Below are 26,677 nucleotides of genomic sequence, written 5' to 3' on the forward strand. Positions count from 1 at the left end.
AGAAAATTATTTAAATAAAATTTTAATTATTTTACTCTTTCTTGTGTATTTCTACTTGATACTGAATCGATATCGAAGCATTTCAATCAATATCGATTCGATATCGAATCGAATCGTGACGTAATGAATCGAAATCGAATCGAATCGTGAGATTCTTGACAATACCCAGCCCTAATGAACATAGTCTTTCATGTAGACAAGGATCGGTCATCGGTGAGCTCCTGCGTTACTAGCACTAGATATGGTTCTTCTCACAGGTAAACCTAACCGTGGTAACAGGCACGGCATGCTATGGACCTATGGACGGAGGGCGAGGCCAATTTGCTTCGCTTCCGGACAGGGGCGGGGGGAGCTCATAGATTGTATATAAAACGAGGAGAGCTGCAGCTCGGTTTAAAAAATAGGCCATTGTGAGATTAGCTGAAAATCAGGGTATAGAGGCATACTACAATAAATGATCTGAACGTTTTTTTCAGCAAACAACTAAAGAAAAACGTCTTATAATATTGACAGAAAAGTGTATAATATGAGACCTTTAACACGCTGAATGGACGCTTGAATGATCCATAGCTCAATGAACTATGTGGAATAGGCAGAACACACTGACATTGAATAAAGCAGTAGAGTAAACATGTGGTCATTGTGTTTAATAGCTTCATTACCATGACAATGTCAAAGTTACAATTAATATTGCTCATCTACATATCTATAAAGCCGATTTAGTCTTTGCCTGGAATCGCTTGATCCGGAAGGGTGAGAGGTCATAGGAGGGCACTTCTCCCAGGCTGAGTTCACACAGAAGCTTCCCAATGAGGGGTCCAAACTTGAAGCCGTGACCTGGGGAAGGAAAGTTATAACAATGAGCAAAGTATACAGTACTTAGGTTATCAAACCATATTGGATGATTGAATGTCATTGTGTGTTTTTCACCCATATGCTGATGACACTAAACTCTATCTCTGCACCAAACCATCCACCCAGACCCCCCTCCCTCAATCTCTCCTCAGCGGCCTACATGAAATAAAAAACTGGAGTTCCAAAATTCAGCTGCCAGGGTTGTCAACCGCATTAGACCTGACAGCCCATCAGCCCCCCCACACCCTCTTACGCCTCCACTGGTCAAATCAAGCATTAAATACAAACTCCTCCACCCTTTTAACCCATCCGGTAGTCTGCAGTCGTCAGACGAGGGCCTGCTCTCCCTCCCCCTCTCTGGCCTCTGAACAGTTGGGGGACAGAGTGTTCCGTGTTGCTGCCCCCCGCCCTCTGGAACTCTCACCCTGCTGAGATCCGCAACACAGCCTCTCACACACTGGAAACCCATCTGTTCAACCACTGCCTTTGGACTTTAACCCATCACCTCCCTACTATTGGTCCTTTTTATTTATTTTTATATATGCCTCATTAAGTACGGGTCCTCTGTTTACAGAGGACCCGTAATTATTACTCTCCACCATACTTATTCTTACCTCTTCTGACTTCTTCCTCACATTTTCTAGCTGCTTCTCCTCCCACACCGTTTCACGCAGACATGCAAAAATTTCACACAACGTGCGCCCCAACCCCGCGGGGTGTGCTATTATACAGTTTTTTGAATTTCCGCTAGGGGGCGCTGTTATGAAGTCCCGACTGAAAGAACTTTGAGAGGCCACGCCCCGCACACCGTAACTCCAATTGACTTGAAATTTCTCACACAGGTGTATGTTAGGGTGCTCTACAAAAAAGCCTCTGGGACCATAAAAATTCTTCTGGGAATATTTCCCGCTAATTAGCATAAACTGAAAAACAGCGTGTTATCCACAACTTTCTGAAATTTGACTGTATCAACACCAAATTTCTCGTGAAGCCCCGGGGGACTACAATACACATACCCGTAAAAGATTAGTAGGACAACTTGAAAAACATGGCCGCCATTGACCAAATAGTTTACGCAGGGGCGGGGCTTAATAACACGTTGGCCATAACTCCTTAACCATAGGTCCTATCATCATCAAACTTGCTGGGTATGTGCAGAAGTCATGTGGTAGCATGTCCCTCGAAGCTTATCGCGATTAACCCATAGGGGGCGCCACAGGGGTGGGGCCTATCCACAAATTGGCCATAACTCCTTAACCATAGGTCCTATCATCATCAAACTTGCTGGGTGTGTGCAGAAGTCATGTGGTAGCATGTCCCTCGAAGTTTATCGCGATTAACCCATAGGGGGCGCCACAGGGGCGGGGCCTATCCAGAAATTGGCCATAACTCCTTAACCATAGGTCCTATCATCATCAAACTTGCTGGGTATGTGCAGAAGTCATGTGGTAGCATGTCCCTCGAAGCTTATCGCGATTAACCCATAGGGGGCGCCACAGGGGCGGGGCCTATCCACAAATTGGCCATAACTCCTTAACCATAGGTCCTATCATCATCAAACTTGCTGGGTATGTGCAGAAGTCATGTGGTAGCATGTCCCTTCACCACATTAGGCTCCTCCCCTTTACCACATTAGGCTCCTCCCCTTTACCAAATTAAGCTCCTCCCCTTTACCAAATTAAGCTCCTCCCCTTTACCAAATTAGGCCCCTCCCATGTACCACATTAAGCTCCTCCCCTTTACCACATCAAGCTCCTCCCCTTTACCAAATTAGGCTCCTCCCATTTACCAAATTAGGCTCCTCCCCTTTACCAAATTAGGCTCCTCCCATTTACCAAATTAGGCTCCTCCCCTTTACCACATTAAGCTCCTCCCCTTTACCACATTAAGCTCCTCCCCTTTACCAAATTAGGCTCCTCCCATTTACCAAATTAGGCTCCTCCCCTTTACCACATTAAGCTCCTCCCCTTTACCACATTAAGCTCCTCCCCTTTACCAAATCAGGCTCCTCCCCTTTACCACATTAAGCTCCTCCCCTTTACCAAATTAGGCTCCTCCCCTTTACCAAATTAAGCCCCTCCCCTTTACCACATTAGGCCCCTCCCCTGTACCACATTAAGCTCCTCCCCTTCACCAAAGTAGGCTCCTCCCCTTTGCCAAATTAGGCTCCTCCCATTCACCAAATTAGGCTCCTCCCCTTTACCAAATTAGGCCCCTCCCCTTTACCAAATTAAGCTCCTCCCCTTTACCAAATTAGGCCCCTCCCCTGTACCACATTAAGCTCCTCCCCTTTACCAAATTAGGCCCCTCCCCTACCAAATTAGGCTCCTCCCCTTTACCAAATTAAGCCCCTCCCCTTTGCCAAATTAGGCTCCTCCCCTTTACCACATTAGGCCCCTCCCCTGTACCACATTAAGCTCCTCCCCTTTACCAAATTAGGCTCCTCCCCTTTACCAAATTAGGCTCCTCCCCTTTACCAAATTAGGCCCCTCCCCTTTACCAAATTAGGCCCCTCCCCTTTACCAAATTAAGCTCCTCCCCTTTACCAAATTAGGCCCCTCCCCTGTACCAAATTAAGCCCCTCCCCTTTACCAAATTAGGCTCCTCCCCTTTACCACATTAAGCTCCTCCCCTTTACCAAATTAGGCCCCTCCCCCTACCAAATTAGGCTCCTCCCCTTTACCAAATTAAGCCCCTCCCCTTTGCCAAATTAGGCTCCTCCCCTTTACCACATTAAGCTCCTCCCCTTTACCAAATTAGGCCCCTCCCCTGTACCACATTAAGCTCCTCCCCTTTACCAAATTAGGCTCCTCCCATTTACCAAATTAAGTCCCTCCCCTTTACCAAATTAGGCTCCTCCCCTTTACCACATTAAGCTCCTCCCCTTTACCAAATTAGGCTCCTCCCCTTTACCAAATTAGGGTCCCCCCCTTTACCACATTACGCTCCTCCCCTTTACCAAACTCCTTAACCATAGGTCCTATCATCATCAAACTTGCTGGGTATGTGCAGAAGTCATGTGGTAGCATGTCCCTCAAAGCTTATCGAGATTAACCCATAGGGGGCGCCACAAATGCTGTTATTAAGCCCCGACTGAAGAAAGCTTGAGAGGCCACGTCCCGCACACCGTAAGTCCGATTGACTTGAAATTTCTCCCACAGGTGTATTTTAGGGTGCTCTACAAAAAATCTTGGATCATTAAAGTCAACCTGGAAATATTTTCGCTAATAAGCATGAACTGAAAAACAGGGTTTTATCCACAACTTTGTCAAGTTTTACTTTATCAACACCAAATGTCTCACGAAGCCCCGGGGGACTATGACGCACGCAGTGGCGGCTCGCCCATAGAGGGCGATAGGGCGCCGCCCTCCTTGAGCCATATCAGCAAAAAACGAAAATATAATAATGAATAATAATGTTTTTTTTTTTTTTTGTATTAATAATCATAATTTATGATTTCAATACAGTTTTTACCTGCATCTAAGTCTGAATATCATTGTACAATCAGCGTCTGTGCTCTGTACCGTCACTCTGGGGCGATGTCGGGCTGGTTGAAAATCGCCCCCAGCGCTCTCATAGACTTCAATGTAAAACTTTTTTTTTTCAAACTGCAAGCCTCGCAATGCAATCTCTATGGGTTCCGGGGGTGCTCGCCCTAACGTGTTGTCGTCATACGTACAGTAAACAATAAACCAATTACAGTGACTAATACAGTCACATGTCCAGTATGCAGCCCAGAGCGGTCATATTCAAGACCAACACAACTTTATATCAACTCAGGCTAGGCTGGCAAGCTACTTACTTGATCGGACTCGGACTAGGTCTTTCCCAGACAAAATGTAACCATCAAGCAAGTATCTACCAAGATGGATTGGGGGATCTTATAAACGCGGATTTTCACGGGGCTCGTTTGAACGGCTAACGAGGCTAGCAGGATGCTAATGTGCTAACGCTCTGTCCTGCTGCCGCTGCATGATGATATGGACTGTATACTGGCTTTTTATCCATCCTGATGGCAGCACAGAGACCGCATGGATAACTTTGGGTGTCACCCCTATGCATCATCTCTCAGAAAAGGTAAAACAAACATTAAACATCAATCTGCATATACGAGCCAGCGCCGTTCAACAGCTGATCGGCTATTGAACGGCGATCAGCTGTTGATCGTCGTTTAGCTGACAGCTGCTTTCACCGTCCGACATAAACCCGCCTACCAAGTGCTGTAGACAGTAGTAACCCAAACCAATGTGATGATTAGCACTGTTAAAGGCCTACTTCACCGGTGGGAATATGAAGGTGTATTGAATTCTGAGATCCTATGTAGTATAAATGTGCAAAAAAAAAAAAAATCGGTTCATCCTAGCCTGAGAAAAGGCAGAAAGAGTGTTTTTTTAGTAAGATAGTAAGATAAATATAGGGTTAAAAAAAAATTACTTTGTAAATATTACTGTGATGTCACAGTAGGAGAAATCACAGTAATATTTACAAAGTAAGGTTTTTTTTTAACCCTATATTTATCTTACTGTGATGTCACAGTAAGATTAATATAGGGTTAAAAAAACACTCTTTCTGCCTTTTCTCAGGCTAGGATGAACCAATTTCAATTTTTTTTGCACATTTATACTACATAGGATCTCAGAATTCAATACACCTTCATATTCAAACCGGTGAAGTAGGCCTTTAATGTTGCACATGCTATGCCAGCATCCATTTTTGTCTCCTAACTTTTAAAGGAAGCCTATCTGAGGAGCACACTGGTAGATGACAAGTTATCTGTGATGGCCACAGCCGGATAATTAAATCATTTTAGAGCTAAAATAATTTTATTCAAGAAATTAACTAACTTAATTTCCAAAAATACTGTACAGTGCAATGCTTGTCTAATGTTGCCAGAGTGGTTATGCCAGATGAACAGGAAAAACAAACAGTTAAATGCAATATGACATTGTCATATGCTATCTGATTTAGGTTAATTTTGGGTCATATTTCCCATCATGGCAACAATTGCCCCCCCTGAGATTATTGTCAGGAGCCGCCACTGGACGCACGTCTCCGGAAAATATTAGTAGGATAGCTTGGAAAACATGGCCGCCATTGACTAAAACGTTTATGCAGTGGCAGGGCTTAATAACAAATTGGGGTAACACTTTATAATAACTATCCGTTGTAACTTGTTAATAGATAATTAGTAAACTCTTAATTAATGATTATTAATGATTTGTTAAGTGTTTGTTAGCAGTTTGTTAAGGATTTATAACAATGGTAGATAGTTAATAGCTTAATAATTGAATCAGTTCATCTGGGAGAGAATCCAAGATGGCAGCATGTTAGGTTGTGTGTGAGTTTGTCTCTCTGTTTATGTTCATTTTTTGCGCTATTTTGTTTCTGCTACTCATTTTTTGTTTTTGCATCAAGTACTACTGAGCACAATAGATTTAAGGATATCATCATTCATCACATGAAATGAATGTGGACTACCTGGACTCTGAAAGGCTAGAACAAAGGGCGAGCTGGGCCCCAGCAGCCTTGCTAACATCTCAAGGCCCCAGCAGCAGCATTAGCAGCTTTGCTAACTACCAATGCCCAGCAGCAGCAGTAGCAGCCTTGCTAACTATCAAGGCCCAGCAGCAGCAGTAGCCGCCTTGCTAACTACCAAGGCCCAGCAGCAGCAGTAGCAGCCTTGCTAACTATCAAGGCCCAGCAGCAGCAGTAGCAGCCTTGCTAACTACCAAGGCCCAGCAGCAGCCTTGCTAACTATCAAGGCCCAGCAGCAGCAGTAGCAGTATTGCTAACTACCACGGCCCAGCAGCAGTAGCAGCCTTGCTAACATCTCAAGGCCCAGCAGCAGCAGTAGCAGCCTTGCTAACTATCAAGGCTCAGCAGCAGCAGTAGCAGCCTTGCTAACACATCAAGGCCCAGCAGCAGCAGTAGCAGCCTTGCTAACTATCAAGGCCCAGCAGCAGCAGTAGCAGCCTTGCTAACATCTCAAGGCCCAGCAGCAGCAGTAGCAGCCTTGCTAACTATCAAGGCCCAGCAGCAGCAGTAGCAGCCTTGCTAACTACCAAGGCCCAGCAGCAGCAGTAGCAGCCTTGCTAACTACCAAGGCCCAGCAGCAGTAGCAGCCTTGCTATCATCTCAAGGCCCAGCAGCAGCAGTAGCAGCCTTGCTAACTATCAAGGCCCAGCAGCAGCAGTAGCAGCCTTGCTAGCTACCAAGGCCCAGCAGCAGCAGTAGCAGCCTTGCTAACTACCAAGGCCCAGCAGCAGTAGCAGCCTTGCTAACATCTCAAGGCCCAGCAGCAGCAGTAGCAGCCTTGCTAACATCTCAAGGCCCAGCAGCAGCAGTAGCAGCTTTGCTAACACATCAAGGCCCAGCAACAGCAGCAGCTCTGCTAACACATCAAGGCCCAGCAGCAGCAGCTAGCATAGTAAACTTAGTATCTTAAAGACAATGGCATTTTTCTTAACTTTAGTGTGTTTGTTGACATTTTGGGACTTGAGTCCAAGGAACTGCCCCTTGGTGAGTACCACTAGCTATGAGTCGAGCATGCAAGACACTTACTATAGTGGCACTAATGCTAATGTTGCCGGGCATTTTCAGCAACCACAGTCTGATTTGGTTTGGGCCTCAAACCTGTGGTCGGACCCACCCAAGGACTTACCTAAACTTCTACGTTTCTTTACCTTATATAATCTTACTCTTTCCCTTAAGGAAAGGCATTCCCTGGCTTTAACACATGAACAAACTGCTTCAAAATGTAATGTGAGACGAGGAGTGATGATTGTACTACTCTTACTTCTGTCTGGAGATGTGCAATCAAACCCTGGTCCTGAATTGCAATGTATCCAGACTCCCGCTGATTTTAAATTAATGACTGGTCTCAAATGTATTCATCTTAATGTGCGTAGCTTAGTACCAAAGATGGACATGGTCAGAATTTGGGTTAGATCAACAGATGCAGATATTGTGGTCATCTCAGAAACTTGGCTGACAAAATCTATTACAAATGAAGACATTAGCATACTCGGATACAATGTTTATCGTACTGATAGGCCCAAGAAAGGTGGTGGTTTAGCCATTTTCGTTAAATCAAGATTTGATACTTCAATTGTTCTGTCTGAGTCTATCTGTAAGCAATTTGAATTTTTGGCATTGAAGGTGGAAATAGCAAAGTCCCTCTCTATGACTGTTGTTGGGTGCTATAGGCCTCCATCTGCCACAAAGGAGGCATTGTCGTCATTGCAGCATCTTTTGTCCAAATTAAATTACAATGAGCTTTTAATGGCTGGAGATCTGAATTGGGATTGGCTAAATGCAGTTTCGGATGAATTTAAATCTTTCTGTGACTCTATTAATCTTATCCAGCTGGTCAACCTACCTACAAGGCCAAATCTTAAACATTCTGAAAAGTCCACTTTGATTGATCTAATTCTAACAAATGTTCCTCATAAATTCTCATCCCTGGGGGTTTTCTGCAATGATTTGAGTGATCATTGTGTTGCTGCTACTTGCAGGGACACAAAAATCCCCAAACGTAAACCACGCATTATTTTCAAGAGGAATTTAAAAATATTTAATGGACAGGCTTTTCATCATGATTTGTCTTTGGTAAATTGGGGGCACATAGGTCTTTTGCCTGATGTTGAGTTAGCTTGGACATTCTTTAAGGAACATTTTGTGAAAATTGTAAATAAACATGCCCCCATCGGGAAATTCAGGGTTAAGGGACGAGATAATCCCTGGTTTTCCCCAGAGTTGTCAGATACCATCCATCAACGTAATGTGGCATGGGCCAAAGCCAGAATAAGTGATTTTGCCTCTGACTGGTCTATGTTCAGGCAATTAAGGAACAAATGCACTTCCCTTATCAAAAAGGCTAAATCTGAATATTACTTATCTGTCACAACTGAGAACCTTAATAATCCACAGAAATTTTGGAAAGTGATTAAATCTATATCTGTAAGTAAAAGCCCTCAGGCTCTTCCGACATTTGTTCTAAAAGATTCGGTCCCAGTCTATGATAGAACTGAGGTTCTAAATTGTTTTAACAATCATTTTGTATCATCTGGTTCTTTGTTTGACTCTACAGGAGCTGCCCCTGTGTCTCCCTGCACAGAGGCTCCAAGGTTTATAGGAGAACCTTTTAATTTTGTACCTTTTACTGTGCACCAAGTGCATCAGGCCCTCAAAACATTGGATAGCAGAAAATCCCCTGGACCTGATTCAATAGAGCCCTACTTTTTAAAATTAGCAGTTGATTTTGTAGCACCGCCTCTTACAATCCTTTTTAATCTCTCAATTGAAAACAAAGAAATCCCATCCGTTTGGAAGTCAGCTTTTGTTACCCCCTTATTAAAAGGAGGTGATCCAGCGGCTTTAACTAACTACAGGCCAATATCAAATCTGTGTGCCTTGTCAAAAATTGTGTAGTGTGTGATCAGTTAAAAGAGTTTCTAACTTCCAATGATCTTCTCTCAAAACTGCAATCAGGCTTCAGGAAAAAGCATAGTACCATCACTGCAGCTACAAAAGTGATTAATGATATATTAGTTGGTCTTGATAAAAAGCAGCACTGTGCTTCACTTTTTATTGACCTGTCGAAGGCTTTTGACACTGTGGACCATGCTGTTTTAAAGCATAGGCTTCTTTGCTTGGGTTTGTCAAATCATGTAGTTTCCTGGTTCACAGATTATTTGAGTGACAGGACTCAGTGTATTAAATATGATGGTCTGTGTTCTGAATTTGTGAGTGTCCACAAGGGGGTGCCACAGGGTTCAATATTAGGACCCCTCTTGTTCATTATGTACATTAATGATTTGGGAAGAATTGTGTCAGATGCTAACATGCATCTTTATGCAGATGACACAATTATTTACTGTTTTGGTTCAACTCCTGCTAGAGCTGTTGAATCTCTGCAGAAAGCTTTTGATGTAGTCCAGCAAACACTCCTGCAGTTAAAACTAGTCCTCAACTCTGACAAGACTAAACAAATGTTGTTTTCAACCTCTAAAAAAGTACCTCAAACTGTCCCCACAGTGTCCACTCTTGAGGGAAATGTCATAGAGGTGGTTCGTATGTACAAATATCTTGGTGTGTTGATTGATGACTCCCTTTCCTTCAAACCCCATATTGATAATCTTGTGAAGAAACTGAAACTCAAATTAGGTTTCTTCTACAGGAACAAATTTTGTTTTTCTTTTGAGGTCAAAAAGCGGCTTGTCACTGCAACGTTTTTATCCAGTTTAGATTATGGAGACTTGATTTATATGAATGCCTCAGCTAAATGTCTATGTAAGATTGATGCTGTTTATCATGCTTCTCTGAGGTTCATTACTAATTGTGGAGCCCTGACCCATCACTGTGACTTGTATTCTCGAGTGGGTTGGCCCTCTTTGTCCACCAGGAGGCTGGGACACTGGTGCACTTTTATTTATAAGGCCATGTTAGGGCTACTTCCCTCCTATATTTGTAACTTAATCACACAGAAAAGTGTTGCTTCCCACAATCTGCGTTCAAACAATCAGATGCTTCTGTCAGTTCCATTTGCACGCACAGAATTAGGAAAAAGGTCTTTCATCCATTCTGCTCCCACCACATGGAACTGGCTACAAAAAGATTTTAAATTAACCGAAATGATTTCTTTGAACGCTTTTAAATCTAAGCTGAGAGCATTTCAGACCACCTCTTTTACTTGTAGTTGTTTTTTATGATTTTTTATTTACTTGGAACTGTTTTTTTATTATTTTAATTGAAAACAGTTTTTTCTGATTTTATTTGATAATAGCTTTTTATCATTTTAATTTTTGTCTATATGTTGTGAGTGTATTATTGTGAGTGAACATGTAACTTGTTGCTGCCTCTTGGCCAGGACTCCCTTGAAAAAGAGGTTTTTAATCTCAATGGGACTTTCCTGGTTAAATAAAGGTTAAATAAAATAAATAAAAAAATCCGAGATTAACTGATCACGTCACGTTCAAGTCCATGGCATGCACAGTGTGTATTGAGTTTATTTAAAAATATTTGAAAATGGGGCTGCCCTCAGTTGCCCATGCACTGTGTATAGTCTATAGCCTATTTCAGCCTCGTCGGTATCTCGGATTACCTCCCAGATGAACTGATTCAATTATTAAGCTATTAACTATCTACCATCAGAGCCGGCCCAAGCCTCCAGGGGGCCCTAAGCGAAATATGATTAGGGGGCCCCTCTCCAATGTTAGCGCTGCTGAAACTATAGATCTTTGTTAAATATCATTCACACACCCAGTGTTTTCCGCTAGTGCCTCCACTGTGCGGCTGTGCGAAAATATTAGACAGCCGAGATTCAGACCCTCCTAGGGGGGTCCGGGGGTATGCCCCCCCGGGAGATTTTTTTAACCTTTTTAAAGTGAAATGCATGAATCTGGTGCACTTTGAGAGGAAAATTAAGAGGCAAAATCTGAGAAATTTTGTGTGAACAAATAATTTGGAGACACTGGGTCAGATGAATTAGAAGCTATTGAAGAAGGACACATGGATTTTCCATAAAAATATTAATATAAAATAAAATATTATGGTTTGGGCTTGGAGCTCTTTTTCTTTTACGGGACATATTTCTCTGTAGTATAATGAATTCATTTAAATGCAGTATGAGGAACGAAGCAGAAGAACTCTGTTGTCCAGCTACTGTATCTTTTTTTTCCACAGACAAGGCTGACATAGGCTATAGACTATACACAGTGCATGGGCAACTGAGGGCAGCCCCATTTCCAATTGTTTTTAAATAAACTCAATACACACTGTGCATGGATGTGAACGTGACATGATCAGATAATTTCGGATTTCCTCCCAGATGAACTGATTAAATTTTTAGGCTATTAATTATCTAGACCAAAACATTGTATTCCTTTTTTTGTATGATAACTCACATTTGCATAATATGATGTTAATATCAAACACACAAACTAAAAAAAAAAAAAAAAAAAAAAAAAATGTTTTTTTTTTAGGGGGCCCCCCAGGCAGTCGGGGGCCCTAAGCGGCCGCTTAGTTCGCTTATGCCTCGGGCCGGCTCTGTCTACCATTGTTATAAATCCTTAACAAACTGCTAACAAACACTTAACAAATCATTAATAATCATTAATTAAGAGTTTACTAATGATCTATTAACGAGTTACAACGGATAGTTATTATAAAGTGTTACCCAAATTGGCCATAACTAATTGATCATAGGTCCTATCATCATGAAACTTGCAGGATATGTGCAGAAGACATGTGGTAGCATGGCCCTCTAAGCTTGTCGAGATTAACCCATAGGGGCCCCCACAAATGCGAAAACCATCATTCAAAAATGCAATGTTTGACAGGCCACGCCCCTCGCCCCCCCTTCTTTCTTCCCTAACTTACATGACCTGAAATACAGTGAAGTCACATTCACTCTGTGGATTTCCAACCTATCATCACCAAATTGTATACACAGCATCAGGGGACGGCCACAACTCGGGACTGGAGTTCGGAAAGAAGCGGCGGTTCGTAGAAGCGTTCTGGCCCGGCCGACGGGCGGGGCGCCGCCGAAGCGGGGATTGGCGGCCTGCGCAGGGCTGCCCGTACTTTCAAAATCTCCGCGGGATTTTCTAGTTTGTTTGCTTGCTTTATGTCGACTTTGTAAAGCGGCCCTGGGTCACTTGAAAGGTGCTACATAAAGTAAGGTGTTGTGGTTGTTTTTGTTATTATGATTATTATTATGTGAGCAGATCCATGCCTTGCACCTTGTAGTTAGCCTGCATCTCTGGGCCTTTGTCTGAGTCAGGCCAAAGTCAATACACAAAGGAAGAGCAAAGCTGTTGAGATTGTCACTGAACATCTATTCACTTTAGAGAACCTGGACTAAATGCTAGATGAATGAATATTTCTCCTTTCTCTGTGTAATGGCTTCACGTGCTCAAGCCCAGCAGTGAGATGAGAGAGCATTTATTTTGCAGCCGTCTGATTGTCCTTTGTTGCTAAGGTCTGAGAGGAAAATTGTGAATGTCATCAGGGCCGGAGGCATACAGCACACTGCCGCCTGACAAAGGTCTCAGAGCTCCTGTGGCTTGTGCCTGGCTTTGAAGTCATAAAAGCTTGGCTTTGACAGTTTGGCCACATGAATTTTCATCTCGCCAGAGAAGGAGAATTTGAAAAGCTCAATAGATAGCCGAGCCCACAGGGTGACTTTGTAGCCATGGCAACTCCCCAGTATTTGCTATAAAGCAGTTGTGTTGGCCTTTGATGACAAATGCACGTAGTGAAGGAGGGAGAGGAAGATAATACATTTTTTTCTGTAGTATGGAAAAGCCCCTGAACTAATGTGGCTATGAGCTTCTTTACTGCTGCTACAGAGAAGATCTAGAATCAGAACAGCAAAGAGAATTATTAACACTGATTAATAAACAGACTAACCAAAGCCTAAAGTTGTTTTCCAGAGTAATTGTTCATTGAGAAAACATTATGTAGCCTGGAAATCCAGAGCTTCCGCTGGCAAATTAAATTTGCTGTGCCTGTTGGTCTGGACTATCTCTATTGAAGCTCATTAAATATGTCAAGAGATCCTGAGCTACTGATCAAATTGTTATTTCAAATTGTTATTTCTGATATGGGCACCATACATAGAGCCCTATGTATGGTGCTCTGGTGCGGACGTAACCGGATGACGACGTGCATGCGCCGTCGAAGCCGTGATAGTAAACAACCAACAGAGATGGATACGGATATGTTGTTTGAGTTTGAGACGGCTTCGGCTTAGACCAACCACGGCAAAAGGTTTAAACAGTTAACCCGCTGTTTGCTAAACGAACGGGGCTTAAACATCACCTTTTTCATTGCTCTGATTGGTTGTAGTGCTATCCAATTGAGTGCAGTGGTATTTGAAACGCACGTGTAGGTGCCGCCCCTTGAGTTGGGAAGGTCAATTGATCGTGGCCAGACCCTCTACCGTTCTAGATATGGGTCTGGATTTCCAGGCTACATATTATGCCCTTTTTAAGTTGATTGAGATTTACTGTTGTAATCACTTTTCACTACTTGGCATTAACAAGTTTAACACAAGTCACAAGTCTAACTCACAATCCTATTGACTTATTTAAAACAAAACAATGAACGTGTCAGTAAGGGAATTAAAGGGGATCTCTGCCATTTGTCAACATCCATACTAAGATTAAGTGCAAGAATAGTTGCAGTAAAAATATCCATTTGAGCTTGATTGCCATGTCAACTGAATAATTCACCATATTCATACATCATCTTTAAAGATATTTTGAAAATGTCTAGTAAAATTGCCATGTAACTGACAGAAGACGATCCCTAAAACAATTGGTGACACCCTGACCAGTCCTCTTAGCCTGGTCCTACCAGACCATCGTACTTCTTTTCATTTGTACTGAAGGTCGCTCAATTGACAAACGTAAACTCACTTGAAGTCGGGTGTCTGTTGAAGTTTAAAACTATTGGATCTGCCCAGTGCCACTCTGGATCTGCCAACCAATTGCGCACGTGGACGTGACGTATGTCACGCGCCGGCTTCTGACTTCAACTGAAACTGGCGCACAACCTCTGTTTGCTGATTGGACAGCCCAAAAATCTGTCCGACAAAACCCGCGAATATACCGCGGACCCAGACTGACTACTGAAGGGAAATGAATATTGAGTGGAAGTAGGTTGGTGGGCGGTGCCAGGCTACAGTCCTCTAGGGAAGAGACTGCAATCAAAATATCTGAGCATGATCACGGTCCCCAGGAGGTTAACCCTTTCCTTTTTGAATAGTGGTTAATTATCTCCTGCCACCTTCAACCACATCAAATGCAGTAGTGAGGCAGAGCATAACCCAACCACAGAATGGAATCGGAACATTGGGGCAATGCATGTTGCCATGGCTATGAAGCAACGAAGTCCAGAGCTGCTGCACTGTCCATTGTATCACATGGCTTTATTGCACACAATATTGAACTTTTACATTTGTTGTGTTAGCAGGGTCACATAAACACTTTTAGCTCTAATCCTCATAAGGCTATTAGAACAGCCATTATTATGTCATGTAATGTTGGTGTTTCAGTTCCTTTTTAAACTTTTTTTCTTTTTTTCCCAGAGCAAGCTGCTCTGTACTCAGAGAACTGTGAGCAGGATATTCATTACAGATATGATGAGGTAAAGGACATGACTGCAGAAAGACATTGAAGGAGAGGTGAAGCGGGCCTTCTGTTCCATGTTAATTGGAGGACAACATGAGTGTGGACCCAAAGCAAAGGCGTTTTTACAATGGACAATAACATCTCATTAAAAGTTAAGGATCTATGCCCCTAGAATGTGTGGAAGCTTTAGTGTGTCTAGTGTGTGCTTATTCTGGAGCTCTGAACAATGTGCCAGCACGTGAGAGTATCCTTTTATAAACTGTTTTATTACTAATGATTTTGAAAGATGATTGTTTTAAACCAGTCATTCAACATTATTTGAATTTGTTGCATTGATTGATTTACTTGATTTAAATGGGACTCAATGCTAGCAAGTAGCTGTTGACGGTGAAGGATATAAAGTACCTGAAAGTAGCCCTAAATAAATATTAGATACTACAACTTTTTCTTTGTGACTTCTAAATTTGGTTGAGACATGGTTGGTAGCCATTTGTATGTGATCTATAGCTGGCTGCTTAAGGCCAGTGGCTTCCCAAACAACATGTCATGACTCACGGCATGGCAGCCTCTCCTTCTCCTCTGTGTGTTGTCTGTTTTCCCTTGTCTGTCTCTTCCTCCTGTTTCTCCCATAGACATAATAAAGGATAGACGCCGCGTTGGGCGTTGAGTGCGAGAAATGCGGGCGCCATCTTGAACCGGTCAAACGTTCCACTCAGTGTAGTCTGTTTGGCAGGTGCAATGAACTGTCAGCACATGTAATTAATCATATCTCATTAAATATCAAACTGATTTTCACGCGGTTTTCTTTGCTGCAAAGATCATACATGTAACTAAGATACAGGGCACAAGTTTCAACGTGTTTTAATATTCATAGTGGGCTTAACAGTCATAGAAGATTCTGATAAGATATAAGTAACCAGACGTCCGAGTCACACACTTCGTCCGGGAGGAGATTGGAACGGAGGATGTGTTTCTGCTTGGGGAACATATTGAGGAGACACAGTTTGGCATCGACAACCACCATTCCGACTAGTTGTCATTGGTTGTGTCTGTCTTTCACAAATTAAGGCTGCACCACATTGCCAAACTCGCCTCGCTTGAATTACAGAAAGGGAGCACAAGAAAGAAGCTCTGTAAAACAGTCCTCTTTCAGGGGTTTTAGCTAATCAGAGATCAGAATCAAAATCCTTTTATTTCTCTTCGGAGTAAAATGCGATTGTAAGGATGGTTAACTTTATTTTATGCATTTGAGTATTATTGTTTGCTGTTGTTGTTTGATTTTCCCTTAATTTAATACTTTTGATTGCTGTGGTTTTGTATTGAATGTGTTTTTAAATGTAGGCTACCGCGCTGCAAGGCACGCATTTATTTCCTGTCTGTGTCTGAGGAACCAACTCGAGACTAGACTGAACTTGGTATTCCCCCCCTAGTATAGAACATTGGACAACCAAGAAGGCTTTGCTTTTAAATAATCCCGTCCTCTTTTAAGAGGCAATTGCCTAACAAGCTTGTGTTTTAAATTAGAGAAATAAAACATATTTTTACATGAACACTCATGTTGTCTTCTCTTATAATGAGATATACATATCAGAATCTTCTATGACTGTAAAGCCCACTATGAATATTAAAACACGTCGAAACTTGTGCCCTGTATCTTAGTTACATGTATGATCTTTGCAGCAAAGAAAACCGCGTGAAAATCAGTTTGGTATTTAATGAGATATGATTAATTACATGCACTGACAGTTCATTGCACCTGCCAAACAGACTACACTGAGTGGAGTTTGACCGGTTCAAGATGGCGGCCCCACGGCTCGTCAGCGCCAATAGGCAGTAGCGGCCAACGCGGCGTCTATCCTTTATTATGTCTATGGTTTCTCCCCCTTGTTGTGTCTCTGTGTTTGCATGTGGGCGTGGCTACACTCCTTGGCAGGCAGCTCCAGGTGAAGCTGGTTGGCTAATCAGACCCTCTTTACAAAAGCCTCTGGACTCCAGTCATTCGGCGCCTGATTGTACTCCTAGGCTTACTCTCTGGCCATGCTTTGACTTGGGCAGCTTCTGTGTGGGAGAGACAGTCCGCCATATGTTTTTCGTTTTTCTAGCTTTGTAGCAGAAATTAAGAAGGTTTTTGACCATCCGGTCTGCGTTAGAGACGCCACTAAATGCCTTTGTCAACTACGACAGGAAGCTCGCAGTGTTGCAGAGTATTTGGTGGAGTTCAGGGCTTTAGCAGTGGAGACGGGGTGGAACGGTGAGGCGCTACAGGGGGTTTTTCTCAACGGTTTAGCCGACTCCGTTAAAGACGAGTTAGCAGTGCGGGATGAGTCAGCAGACTTAGATGAGCTCGTAGCCCTAGCTATCAGGCCGGACAATCGCCTCCGAGAGCGCCGCAGAGAAAAGACCGGCCGCTCTCTAGGTCCTTTTGTTCCCCGTTTCTCTTTAGCTGCCCCCCCCCCCCCCATCAGGAGAAGAGCCCATGCAGTTGTGTCGGAACCGACTCACTCCTTCCGAGCGGAGTAGAAGATTCGAGGGTGGTCTGTGCCTCTACTGTGGTGAACCTGGACATCAACGGGCTAGGTGTTCCCTTCGGTTAAACCCAAGTCATCACCAGTCACAAACGGGGTTTTGGTGAGTAACACAGTTTTGCCCTGTTTGCCCCGAACATAGTTAAGGTGGTGTTTCTTTTATTATAATAGGCCAATTGGCCTTCTGTGATGCGATAACCAATAATGAATTAATGTTATTATTAGTCTACTTGCTTGATTTCTTTTTAAATAGCCTAAAGAGACACTTGGAGACACGTGGACAATCATTTACTGCAAATCGTGGCCTTTCGCGCAGATATGACCATACACAAGCACACATCGCGCTTGCTAGCACAAAAAAAATAAAAAAAATAAATCATAATTTTTTTTTTTGTCAGTTGGAAATCAATTCACATTCTGGAGTGCGGACAGGTGCGGGCCGACCCTGCCAAGGTCCAGGCAGTCACGGAGTGGCTGCAGTTTAGCTCACGGAAGCAGCTCCAGAGATTCTTGGGCTTCGCCAACTTCTACAGACGGTTCGTGAGGAACTACAGCCAGGTAGTAACCCCCCTCACAAAACTAACCTCTCTGTCTGTTCCGTTTGTCTGGTAGCCTGCAGCTGAGGATGCATTCTGCAAGCTTAAGAGACGCTTCTCCTCAGCTCCCATCCTGGTTCAGCCCGACCCAGCTCGCCAGTTCGTCGTCGAGGTTGATGCTTCGGATCTTGGAGTGGGAGCTGTGTTGTCTTAGAGAGCCGAGGGAGACAACAAGCTTCATCCCTGTGCCTTCTTCTCTAAGAAGCATTCCCCTGCGGAGAGGAACTACGCCGTCGGCAACAGAGAGTCGCTAGCGGTTAATCTAGCTCTGGAGGAATGGTGCCACTGGTTGGAGGGTGCGGCTTCTCCGTTTACGGTATGGACAGATCACAAAAGCCTGGCTTACATTCAGACTGCTAAACGGTTAAACTCTCGCCAAGCACGTTGGGCTCTGTTTTTTGGTCGCTTTAACTTTACCCTCACCTTTAGACCCGGTAGCAAGAACATGAAACCTGATGCCTTCTCCAGACAATTTTACTCAGACATCAACAGTTCCTCAGCTCCTGAGACCATCCTTCTCCTGTTCTGCCAGGTGGGCTCTCTGACATGGGAGATTGAGTCCTTGGTTAAGGTGGCTCTCCAAGGTAACCCCGATCCTGGCGACGGTCCACAACAGAAGCAATGTGAAATCATCTTTTTTTAATTTTCCATAAATAGTTGACTGTACTGTAAATAAATACTGTGTAAGGAACAGTCTGACATTGCCATCTATACCCAGGGTAAAATGAGAGGATCATATCAGTTTCATCTGGGTGCATCCAGTACAGAGGTAAGGGACAGTTTGGGTTCAGCTCAACTAAAACAAAAGCAACAAAAATGCTAATATCCTATGAAAAAAAAAAGATTTCTTAGCATATTATTTATTAATCTCCACAGATTGCCTTGACAATATTTGGATTAATTTATAAGAAAGCAACATTCATCATTCTTTATTATTTTAATACATTTAACGTATTAATATATCTTGAGCAATGAATTAAATGCCTTTTTTTAAGTGCCTGAAACTGGATTATTTATGCCATTTCTTTGGTCACAGGTTGTATTTCTTCAGCTGGCGCAGGAAGAACATTGTAGTAGCCGAATTCTTCCCCATGGCTTGACAAAGACTCGAACAGGCTGGACTTCATCATTGTGTTTCAGCAACCCGATCTCACGCCGAGGCGTGAGATACACACGCATGGACCGGCGTCTAACTCACACGCCTTGCCTGACCAGGGCGTGTGAGTTACACGCGCACCTCCCGTAGTCAAAATGGCGGCCGCGGTTTTCCGTCAATGTTTTATCTATATTATAACCTCTCCCTGTCCCCTTGCCCTAACCCTAACCACCGAGGGGGCTGCAGCTAGATAGTATTGAAATGCTGGGAGAACATGTCGTGCTATTCCTGGGAGAACATGTCGGCCCCTGTTGGTGCTATTCCTCCGTTCATTTAGACTATTCCTCCATTCATTTAGACGGCGGGAGGTGCGCGTGTAACTCACACGCCCTGGTCAGGCAAGGCGTGTGAGTTAGACGCCGGTCCATGCGTGTCTATTAGACGCCTCGGCGTGATACCAGGTTGGTTTCAGAGAGGTTTATTTCAGGAGCTTCCATCAGACATACAGAGGATTTCATAGTAGCATAGTAGCAGCAGGCTGAGGCCGCAATGGCACTCTCGATAGCCCCAACCAATGTCTTATATCTCTGTGTGAGTGGGGTGTCAGGTGTATTATTAACTCGCAAATAGACAAGGGTTTTTCCTGCATTGAAAAAATTTTGGCGCCCGCCAAAGGAATTTTAGCCAGCGCCAAAGGAAAATCCTCAGCGCCAAAGTGATTTTTTATTTTTATTTTTAATAAATAAATAAATAAAAATCTACTTAAAAAATGTTTTCCCATTTCCGCCTCATTCCAGTCATATTACTTGCAATCTCAGTTGTAAAAAAAAATCACTTCATTTGACATGTTATCAACAACATGTTGGCTTTATATCCAGGAGTTATTTTTAATTTCGTCCCGCGAAGTTTCCCGCAATTGCAAGTGCCATTGTAACGGCAGCGTCGGACAGTGAGTGACAGGCTGACTACAGGGAACTCAGACCCACAGAACTTTTGGATTCCGTCGTATTACCGGTAGGCCTACATCAGGTTTGAGGTTAGTTTCCAATAAAACACTTTTGGTGTGTATAAATATAGCCTATGGTAGAAATCAGGTCGGGGATCTAATGGCTTACATCTCTGAATCAGCTGTTAGTGGACAGCTAACAGCTGTTAATTATGATGTTTGACACACACAAACACGTGCGCAATAGGTTTTCTTATAAATATTAGGATAGGACTACATATGAAAAAATAAATAAATATATATCTAAAGCCCTTCCTATAGGCTATAGGCTTTTTTAAAACTGTAGTTTAGGCTATATGGTCCCCTGACATTTAGCCCATATGCTTAGGCTACTGTAACAATCAATGAATAATGGTGTCAATGAATAGTTTGGTGTGCAAGTAGTGTTGCCACCCGTCCTGTTTTTCCCGAAATTGTTCTCTTTTTTCACCAGCTGTCCCGGGAAAAGAAAAATCTCTCCCGGGACACAATTTGTCCCGTTTTTTGGGGAAAATGCCAGAACCTCATTTGATTTCCTTCGTTCAGTAGTTAAGGCCGTTTCACACGGGCCGAGGCGTTTGTTGCGCCCACTAATGTATTCTCAATGGAGAGGCGAGCGGGCAGAGAGAAGGCGCAGTGTTTCGTCAGGCGGCACGACAAGCGTGCAGGGGCGGTCTTAACGATCTCGGGGCCCGTTTCAAGACCCTGTGTGGGGCCCCCCACATTTTTTTTCTATGAATAATGCTTGTGCATGCTCCCCGCAAAAATAAAAAAAGATTGTAGAAACCGGTTGGTTCATAGTCAGATTATGACATGATTATGATTTCCTTAGTCCAAGGTGGCAACCCTATGTGCAAGTTTTACTTCAAAGTCTTCTTTACAGCTTGGATCATGAAGAGAACTACTGGTATCGAGGCTTTCTTTAAAAAAAATATAAGGAAAGAGGGGGATGAGGAAAGGTGAATGTATCTTAGAATTAACCACTCTTATAATTAATTAAAATATAAGTGCTTCAGTAATTCATACAGGCTTAACCTTTTTTCTCTCTCTTATTACAATGAAATAGGCCTAGTACGTCTAGGTCAGGAGAGGCCCAGGTCCATACAGGGATAGTGGTAGGGAAAGAGATGGTAGGGGAAGCATGTGAGCTGCAGGGTGGCCATTGATGGACCAAATGCAGACGACATCGATTACCGTGGTCTTGTCAGGTCCTTTTACCGGGCAAACAAAAAAAGGAGGGTCAAATGTTCTGTAGCAGGATGTGACCTCTGCCAGTAGAGACCTCCCTTCTGCCAAACCCACATCCCTTTTTTCCAAATACAACTCTCTCTCCCTCCCTCATTCTACTCCCATCCCTGAAAATAAACATTTGAAAACAGTTTTATTGATTGGTGTTTAATTTACTAAATAAAATAGACAAAACATTTAATTGCAATAAAAATAACAGCAAAATCAGCAGATAAGATAACCCACATCATGTCTTGCCTTGACACTCATTGTTACCCCAAAAAGTTTTGTGACCAACATGTGTCCGCGTAGTCACCCCCCAAAGGCCCATTTTGATCCAGGAAAAACCCTGGACATGTAGTCTCATCACAACAAGTTCCAATAACAAACCCTTACATAGACTGTTTTCGTCTCTTTTCAGTGACCCCAACCTTTAGATATACACGCTCAGCAACTCTGGTGAATACAGCCATTTAAATCCACTACAACATCCTCTAGAGAAGAACGCAGCCTTGGGGGGATCCGGTGCTGATGGTCTGTGATTCAGAGAAGTGCTTCCCCAGCCTCACACGCTGCTTCCTGTCAGACAGGAAGTCTGTGATCCACCTGCAGATGGAGTCGGGCACGTGGAGCTGGGACAGCCTGTCCTGAAGCAGAGCTGGGAGGATGGTGTTAAAGGCAGAGCTAAAGTCCACAAACAGGATTCTGGCATATGTTCCTGGGGAATCCAGATGCTGGAGGGTGTAGTGCAGAGCCATGTTTACTGCATCGTCTACAGACCTGTTGGCTCTGTAGGCCAACTGCAGTGGGTCCAGGAGTGGGTTGGTGAAGGATTTGAGGTGGGACAGTACAAGGCGCTCAAAAGACTACATGACCACAGAGGTCAGTGCAACGGGTCTGTAGTCATTTAGTCCTGTGGTCCTTGGCTTCTTTGGGACGGGGATGATGGTGGAGACTTTAAAGCAGGTAGGCACATGACATGTCTCCAGTGAGGTGTTAAAGATCTCCGTGAATACAGGAGACAGCTGGTCAGCGCAGTGCTTCAGGGTGGAACGAGAGACTTAGGGCGCACTCACACTAGTGCCGTTTGCCTGTTCCGTGCTCAGCACGATTCAGCACGATTCCCCCCCTCCCCACTCCCCCCGCAGGCCCGTGCTCACACTGCTCGTGGCCTGGGCACACTTGCACCTTGCCTACGTCACCGTGCGCGTTTAGGATTTGGAGCTTAGTCTACTTGTAGGCTATACGACTGTTTGTGAATATTTTCATCCGGCCAAATTTGCATTAAATATTCCACTTCCACATTAGAGCAACGAGAATCCTTAAGCTATTGTTTTTTTTTAAATGTAGCCTTGACGTAATAGGTCGCGGTGGACAGTCTCATATGTGTGCAGCACGCTGTTTATTATTAATATAACGGCCCGTCATCAGACCATATGTATCCGGATGGTTTTGTACACATCGATCGCTCCATCAAATCCAAGTCAGAACTTTTTGTATGGGCAGAGATCGTCTTTATAAAGTTTCTTGTTAAACCTTAGTGTAGGCTATACTGTTTCCTTATCACCGGGCCGCGGTGTGTTGTTTTGGGTGCGTCTCCACCGCCATGCGTCAATGCAGTTATGACAGCTGACGGGAGGAAAAAGAAAAAAAATCATCTGACGAACGTGAGTAAACACGAAAACCTTTTTGCTGTGCTTTCTGAGCCGACCTAATTAGCTCTCTCCCTCTTTTATTAGCCCACACCTAGGCTTACACACACGTTAATTCTCACACATTATAGCTACAAGTCCAAGTGTTGGGCAATTCTGGTGCCGACTAGTAAGGCAGCGGACGTTAACGGACAATGCATCCTTAATAAATTCACGTCAGGAACGCCGCCTGTGCGCTTGCTTGTGCGCGTGTCATCTCATTAGCATCTGTACTTTGGCCACGGCACACCTCTCCCAGGTGGCCGTGGCCAAGGGGCTGTTCCGTGCTGGAATACGGTTGGCGTGGTCACACTAGGCCAAACGTTCTAGACTTTAGTATGCTAATAAGCTTTGGCACGGGGCCGCGGCCCTAGTTTGAGTGGCCCCTAAGTCTGGTCCGACTACTTTTCAGGGGTTCTGTCTCTTGAAGAGCTTGTGGACGTCCCTCTCATGCAGGCAGAGAGATGTCACTGTGGTAGAGGAGGGGAGGGACTCAGAGGTGTGAAGTGGAGAGACCCAGGGGTCTGCTGAGCTGGGGGTAGGAGGAATGGTGAGATGGGAGAGGGTGTCGCGGGGGATGGTGTCAGGACTGTCCCTTGGTCTTTCAAAGCGACAGTAGAACTCATTCAGTTAATTTGCAAGTTGCAGGTTGTTCACTGAGTGGGGGGCAGCAAGCAAAATTATTGGATGTAGTCAGACGTAAGTCACTCAGCTATGGTCAGATCTTGTTGTTGATAAAGCAGAGCAGATACTCAGTGATCCTACCCACCTCTTATATAGGAGGTTCCAACTCAGCAACCGTGGCAGTAGTAGGCTGCTGCAAAGGTTAATCGGAACCAAAAGGTTTAGCTTGTCATTGGTCCCCTCTGCTATTAGACTTTTTAATTAAATACACAGGTCAAGATCATGAACACTGTGTTTTTCTTTTACTGTTTTTAATTTAATTTTGGAATGGTGTTTTTAGGCCTGCTACTGATTCACTGATGAACTGAACTATTTATTCTTAAATGTTGTTGTTGTGCGTGTGGCGTGGCCACTTGTATTCCGATGTGTCTTAAAGGCCTACTTCACCGGTTGGAATATGAAGGTGTATTGAACTCGGAGATCCTATTTAGTATAAATGTGCAAAAAAAAAAATTAATCGGATCATCTTAGCCTGAGAAAAGGCAGAAAGAGTGTTTTATGGTCTCACTGTCTAACCCTACAGTTTCCTTCTTGTGACATCACTGTTAGGATTAACAGGACAGCTGGGCCAAGGGAAGACTAATGCCTCGTTTCCACCGAGTAGAGCGGGTCGGAGCGGCTCAGAGCGGGACAGCTCACTTTTAAGAATCTCGGTGTCGTTTCCACCGCCGACCCTACCCTTACTGGTGGGGCGGGGTTTAGGCTGGACTGCTATAGCCGCCGCCAGAATGTGGGTCAAACTATCGGGCTGTGGAACAACTGTGGTCAAGCCAGCGGTCTCTTGTTTTTGCATGGTCAAACCAGCCGCTTCTTTATTTATTCCCCCGTGTTGTTGAGAGCACAGAGACGGCTCGGTGCAACTGACAGAGACAGTGAGCAAACAGCGCTAGCTGCGGCAGCTTCGTGACATCGTAGCAGTGGGACACAGTGTAGCCAACTGATTCATTTAATGACGAGGAAAAACACCACACAATAAACAGTGCCGCGCTCACATTTTCGCCAAAACACACTGACTCTCTTCACTCTAGCCGAGGTGACTACACAAGGCGGAAATGATTCTTTCGACCAACTGTGGTCAAGCCAGCGGTCTCTCGTTTTTGCTCGGTCAAACCAGCCACTTTTTTATTTATTCCCCCCGTGTTGTTGTGAGCGTGTATTTACTACTATCTAGGCTATGGTGTAAACACACAGAGACGGCTCGGTGCAACTCATATAGAGACAGTGAGCGAACAGTGCTGGCTGCGGCAGCTACGCAGTGGGACACAGTGTAACCAACTGATTAATTTATTGACGAGGAAAAACACCACACAATAAACAGTGCTGTGCTCACATTTTCGCCAAAACACAAGACTCTTGCCGAGGTGACTACACAAGGCGGAAATGATTATTTCGGCCAATCAAATGACGGCAGTGTGTAGCTCCGCATTTTCGGCACCCTTTCAGGCGGCTAGTACCCCTACGGAGGAGTACTGAGATTTGGAGCGGCTCAGAGCGGTTAGGTGCGCTTAAACCGTACCCTACCCAACTTTTGGCAAATGAAAAGCCAAACTACCCGGACCGAACCGCTCCGACCCGCTCTACTCGGTGGAAACGAGGCATAAGGGAAGACTGAGGGAAGTAAAACCTCATTCATTATATTATAATAGTGATTTTATAATGATAGAACGCTGGTTCCGTATGGGTGAAGTATTCCTTTAAATGTGCTGCACTTTTGACCACACAAATTTCCCAACTATGGGATAATGAAGTATACTTTAACTTTGACTTTTTTTAGTGGGGATGTCTCTATTGGCGCGGTGCTTCCCTATGGTGGCGAGCGGCTCGCGATTGCTGGTGATGCTCCAACGTGAGCGCACCTCTCCCTCAGCTGTGATTTGCAACGTTGCCTGATCGGTATGTATGCCTGGTGATGATTTTAAAGAATCTAGCTCTCATTCTCGTCACTAATAATTATGCATTCCATTATTATGTATACATTTGGCCTATTTTATGTGGCAGGAACCAGGCCCGGGGCCTCATTTATCAAACTGTGCATAGGATTTGCGTTGGAAGGTTGCTTTCATAGGATTTAGGGCAATGGGTGAGCAGAGAGATTCGGATTATGAAAAAGTGCCCACGCACGTCCTTCACCTGTTTCCTTTTGTAAATCACAATCAATCCTAAATGTGGCGCAGCCTTTTGCAGGCTCACATAACGCCCATTTTTACCCTTAAGTAGTCATAGAAACGCCGAAAATTAATATCATTTACTGAGTGCATGAAGGCGATCGTGGCAAATACCGACTGAAAGGGAAATGGAAAAATAGACTCCACACGGTGTGGATCACTGCGGTCACGCCGAAGTACCCGTTGGGGAGGCTGAGACCAGACAAAATATAGTTTGGTGACACAGTGCGTAAAGGCGTCAAGATGTCAGCTTGTGGCAATCTCTGTTAATGCTGCAGCCTCAGAATGTCGGACTGCTGTCGAAATAAAAAAGAAGCGATTCGACATAAAAGTGGACGCAAAAGTGCATCCTCACACAGCAGTGTTTGTGCCACGAGCGAGGACACTGAGACCCCCCCATGAGAAACTGATTAGGGGAATTCCTCCCGGGGCAGTGACAGCAGCAGAGGGTTAATAATAAACTTCACAGCCCCTTTCAAAACACAAAGTTACAGAGTTTGCATGGAGGACTTTTGATAAATCACAAAGGTTGCGTACTGGGTGGCGTACGCCTTCTTATGTGCGTACGCAGCGTTGATAAATGAGGCCCCAGGTCCTGTCAGCCCTAAAAGCACAGAAACACTGTTGTTTTGCTTAAACTGTTTTGCCCGGAGGCGATTTTGCCTGTTTACTGTAGTTGAGAAATGCTTTTGATGATTGTTTGGTGACACACGGCTTT

The 26,677-nt window shown here is 44.1% G+C and overlaps 1 protein-coding gene across 1 annotated transcript in view; it reads right to left on the reverse strand.

Moving 5' to 3' along the window:
• Positions 1-706: 706 nt before the first annotated feature.
• pipox (pipecolic acid oxidase) overlaps positions 707-26,677 on the reverse strand; it is a gene marked incomplete at both ends in the record, with an annotated part of 90,486 nt that continues 64,515 nt past the window's right edge. Inside the window, one exon of the mRNA XM_080053960.1 lies at positions 707-837. Within this exon, the coding sequence (XP_079910086.1) occupies positions 707-837 (131 nt within the window). The remainder of the gene's footprint in view (positions 838-26,677) is intronic.

This window comes from Ammodytes marinus (assembly GCF_949987685.1).
Source record: "Ammodytes marinus genome assembly, chromosome: 3".
NCBI classification, from domain to species: Eukaryota; Metazoa; Chordata; class Actinopteri; order Uranoscopiformes; family Ammodytidae; genus Ammodytes; species Ammodytes marinus.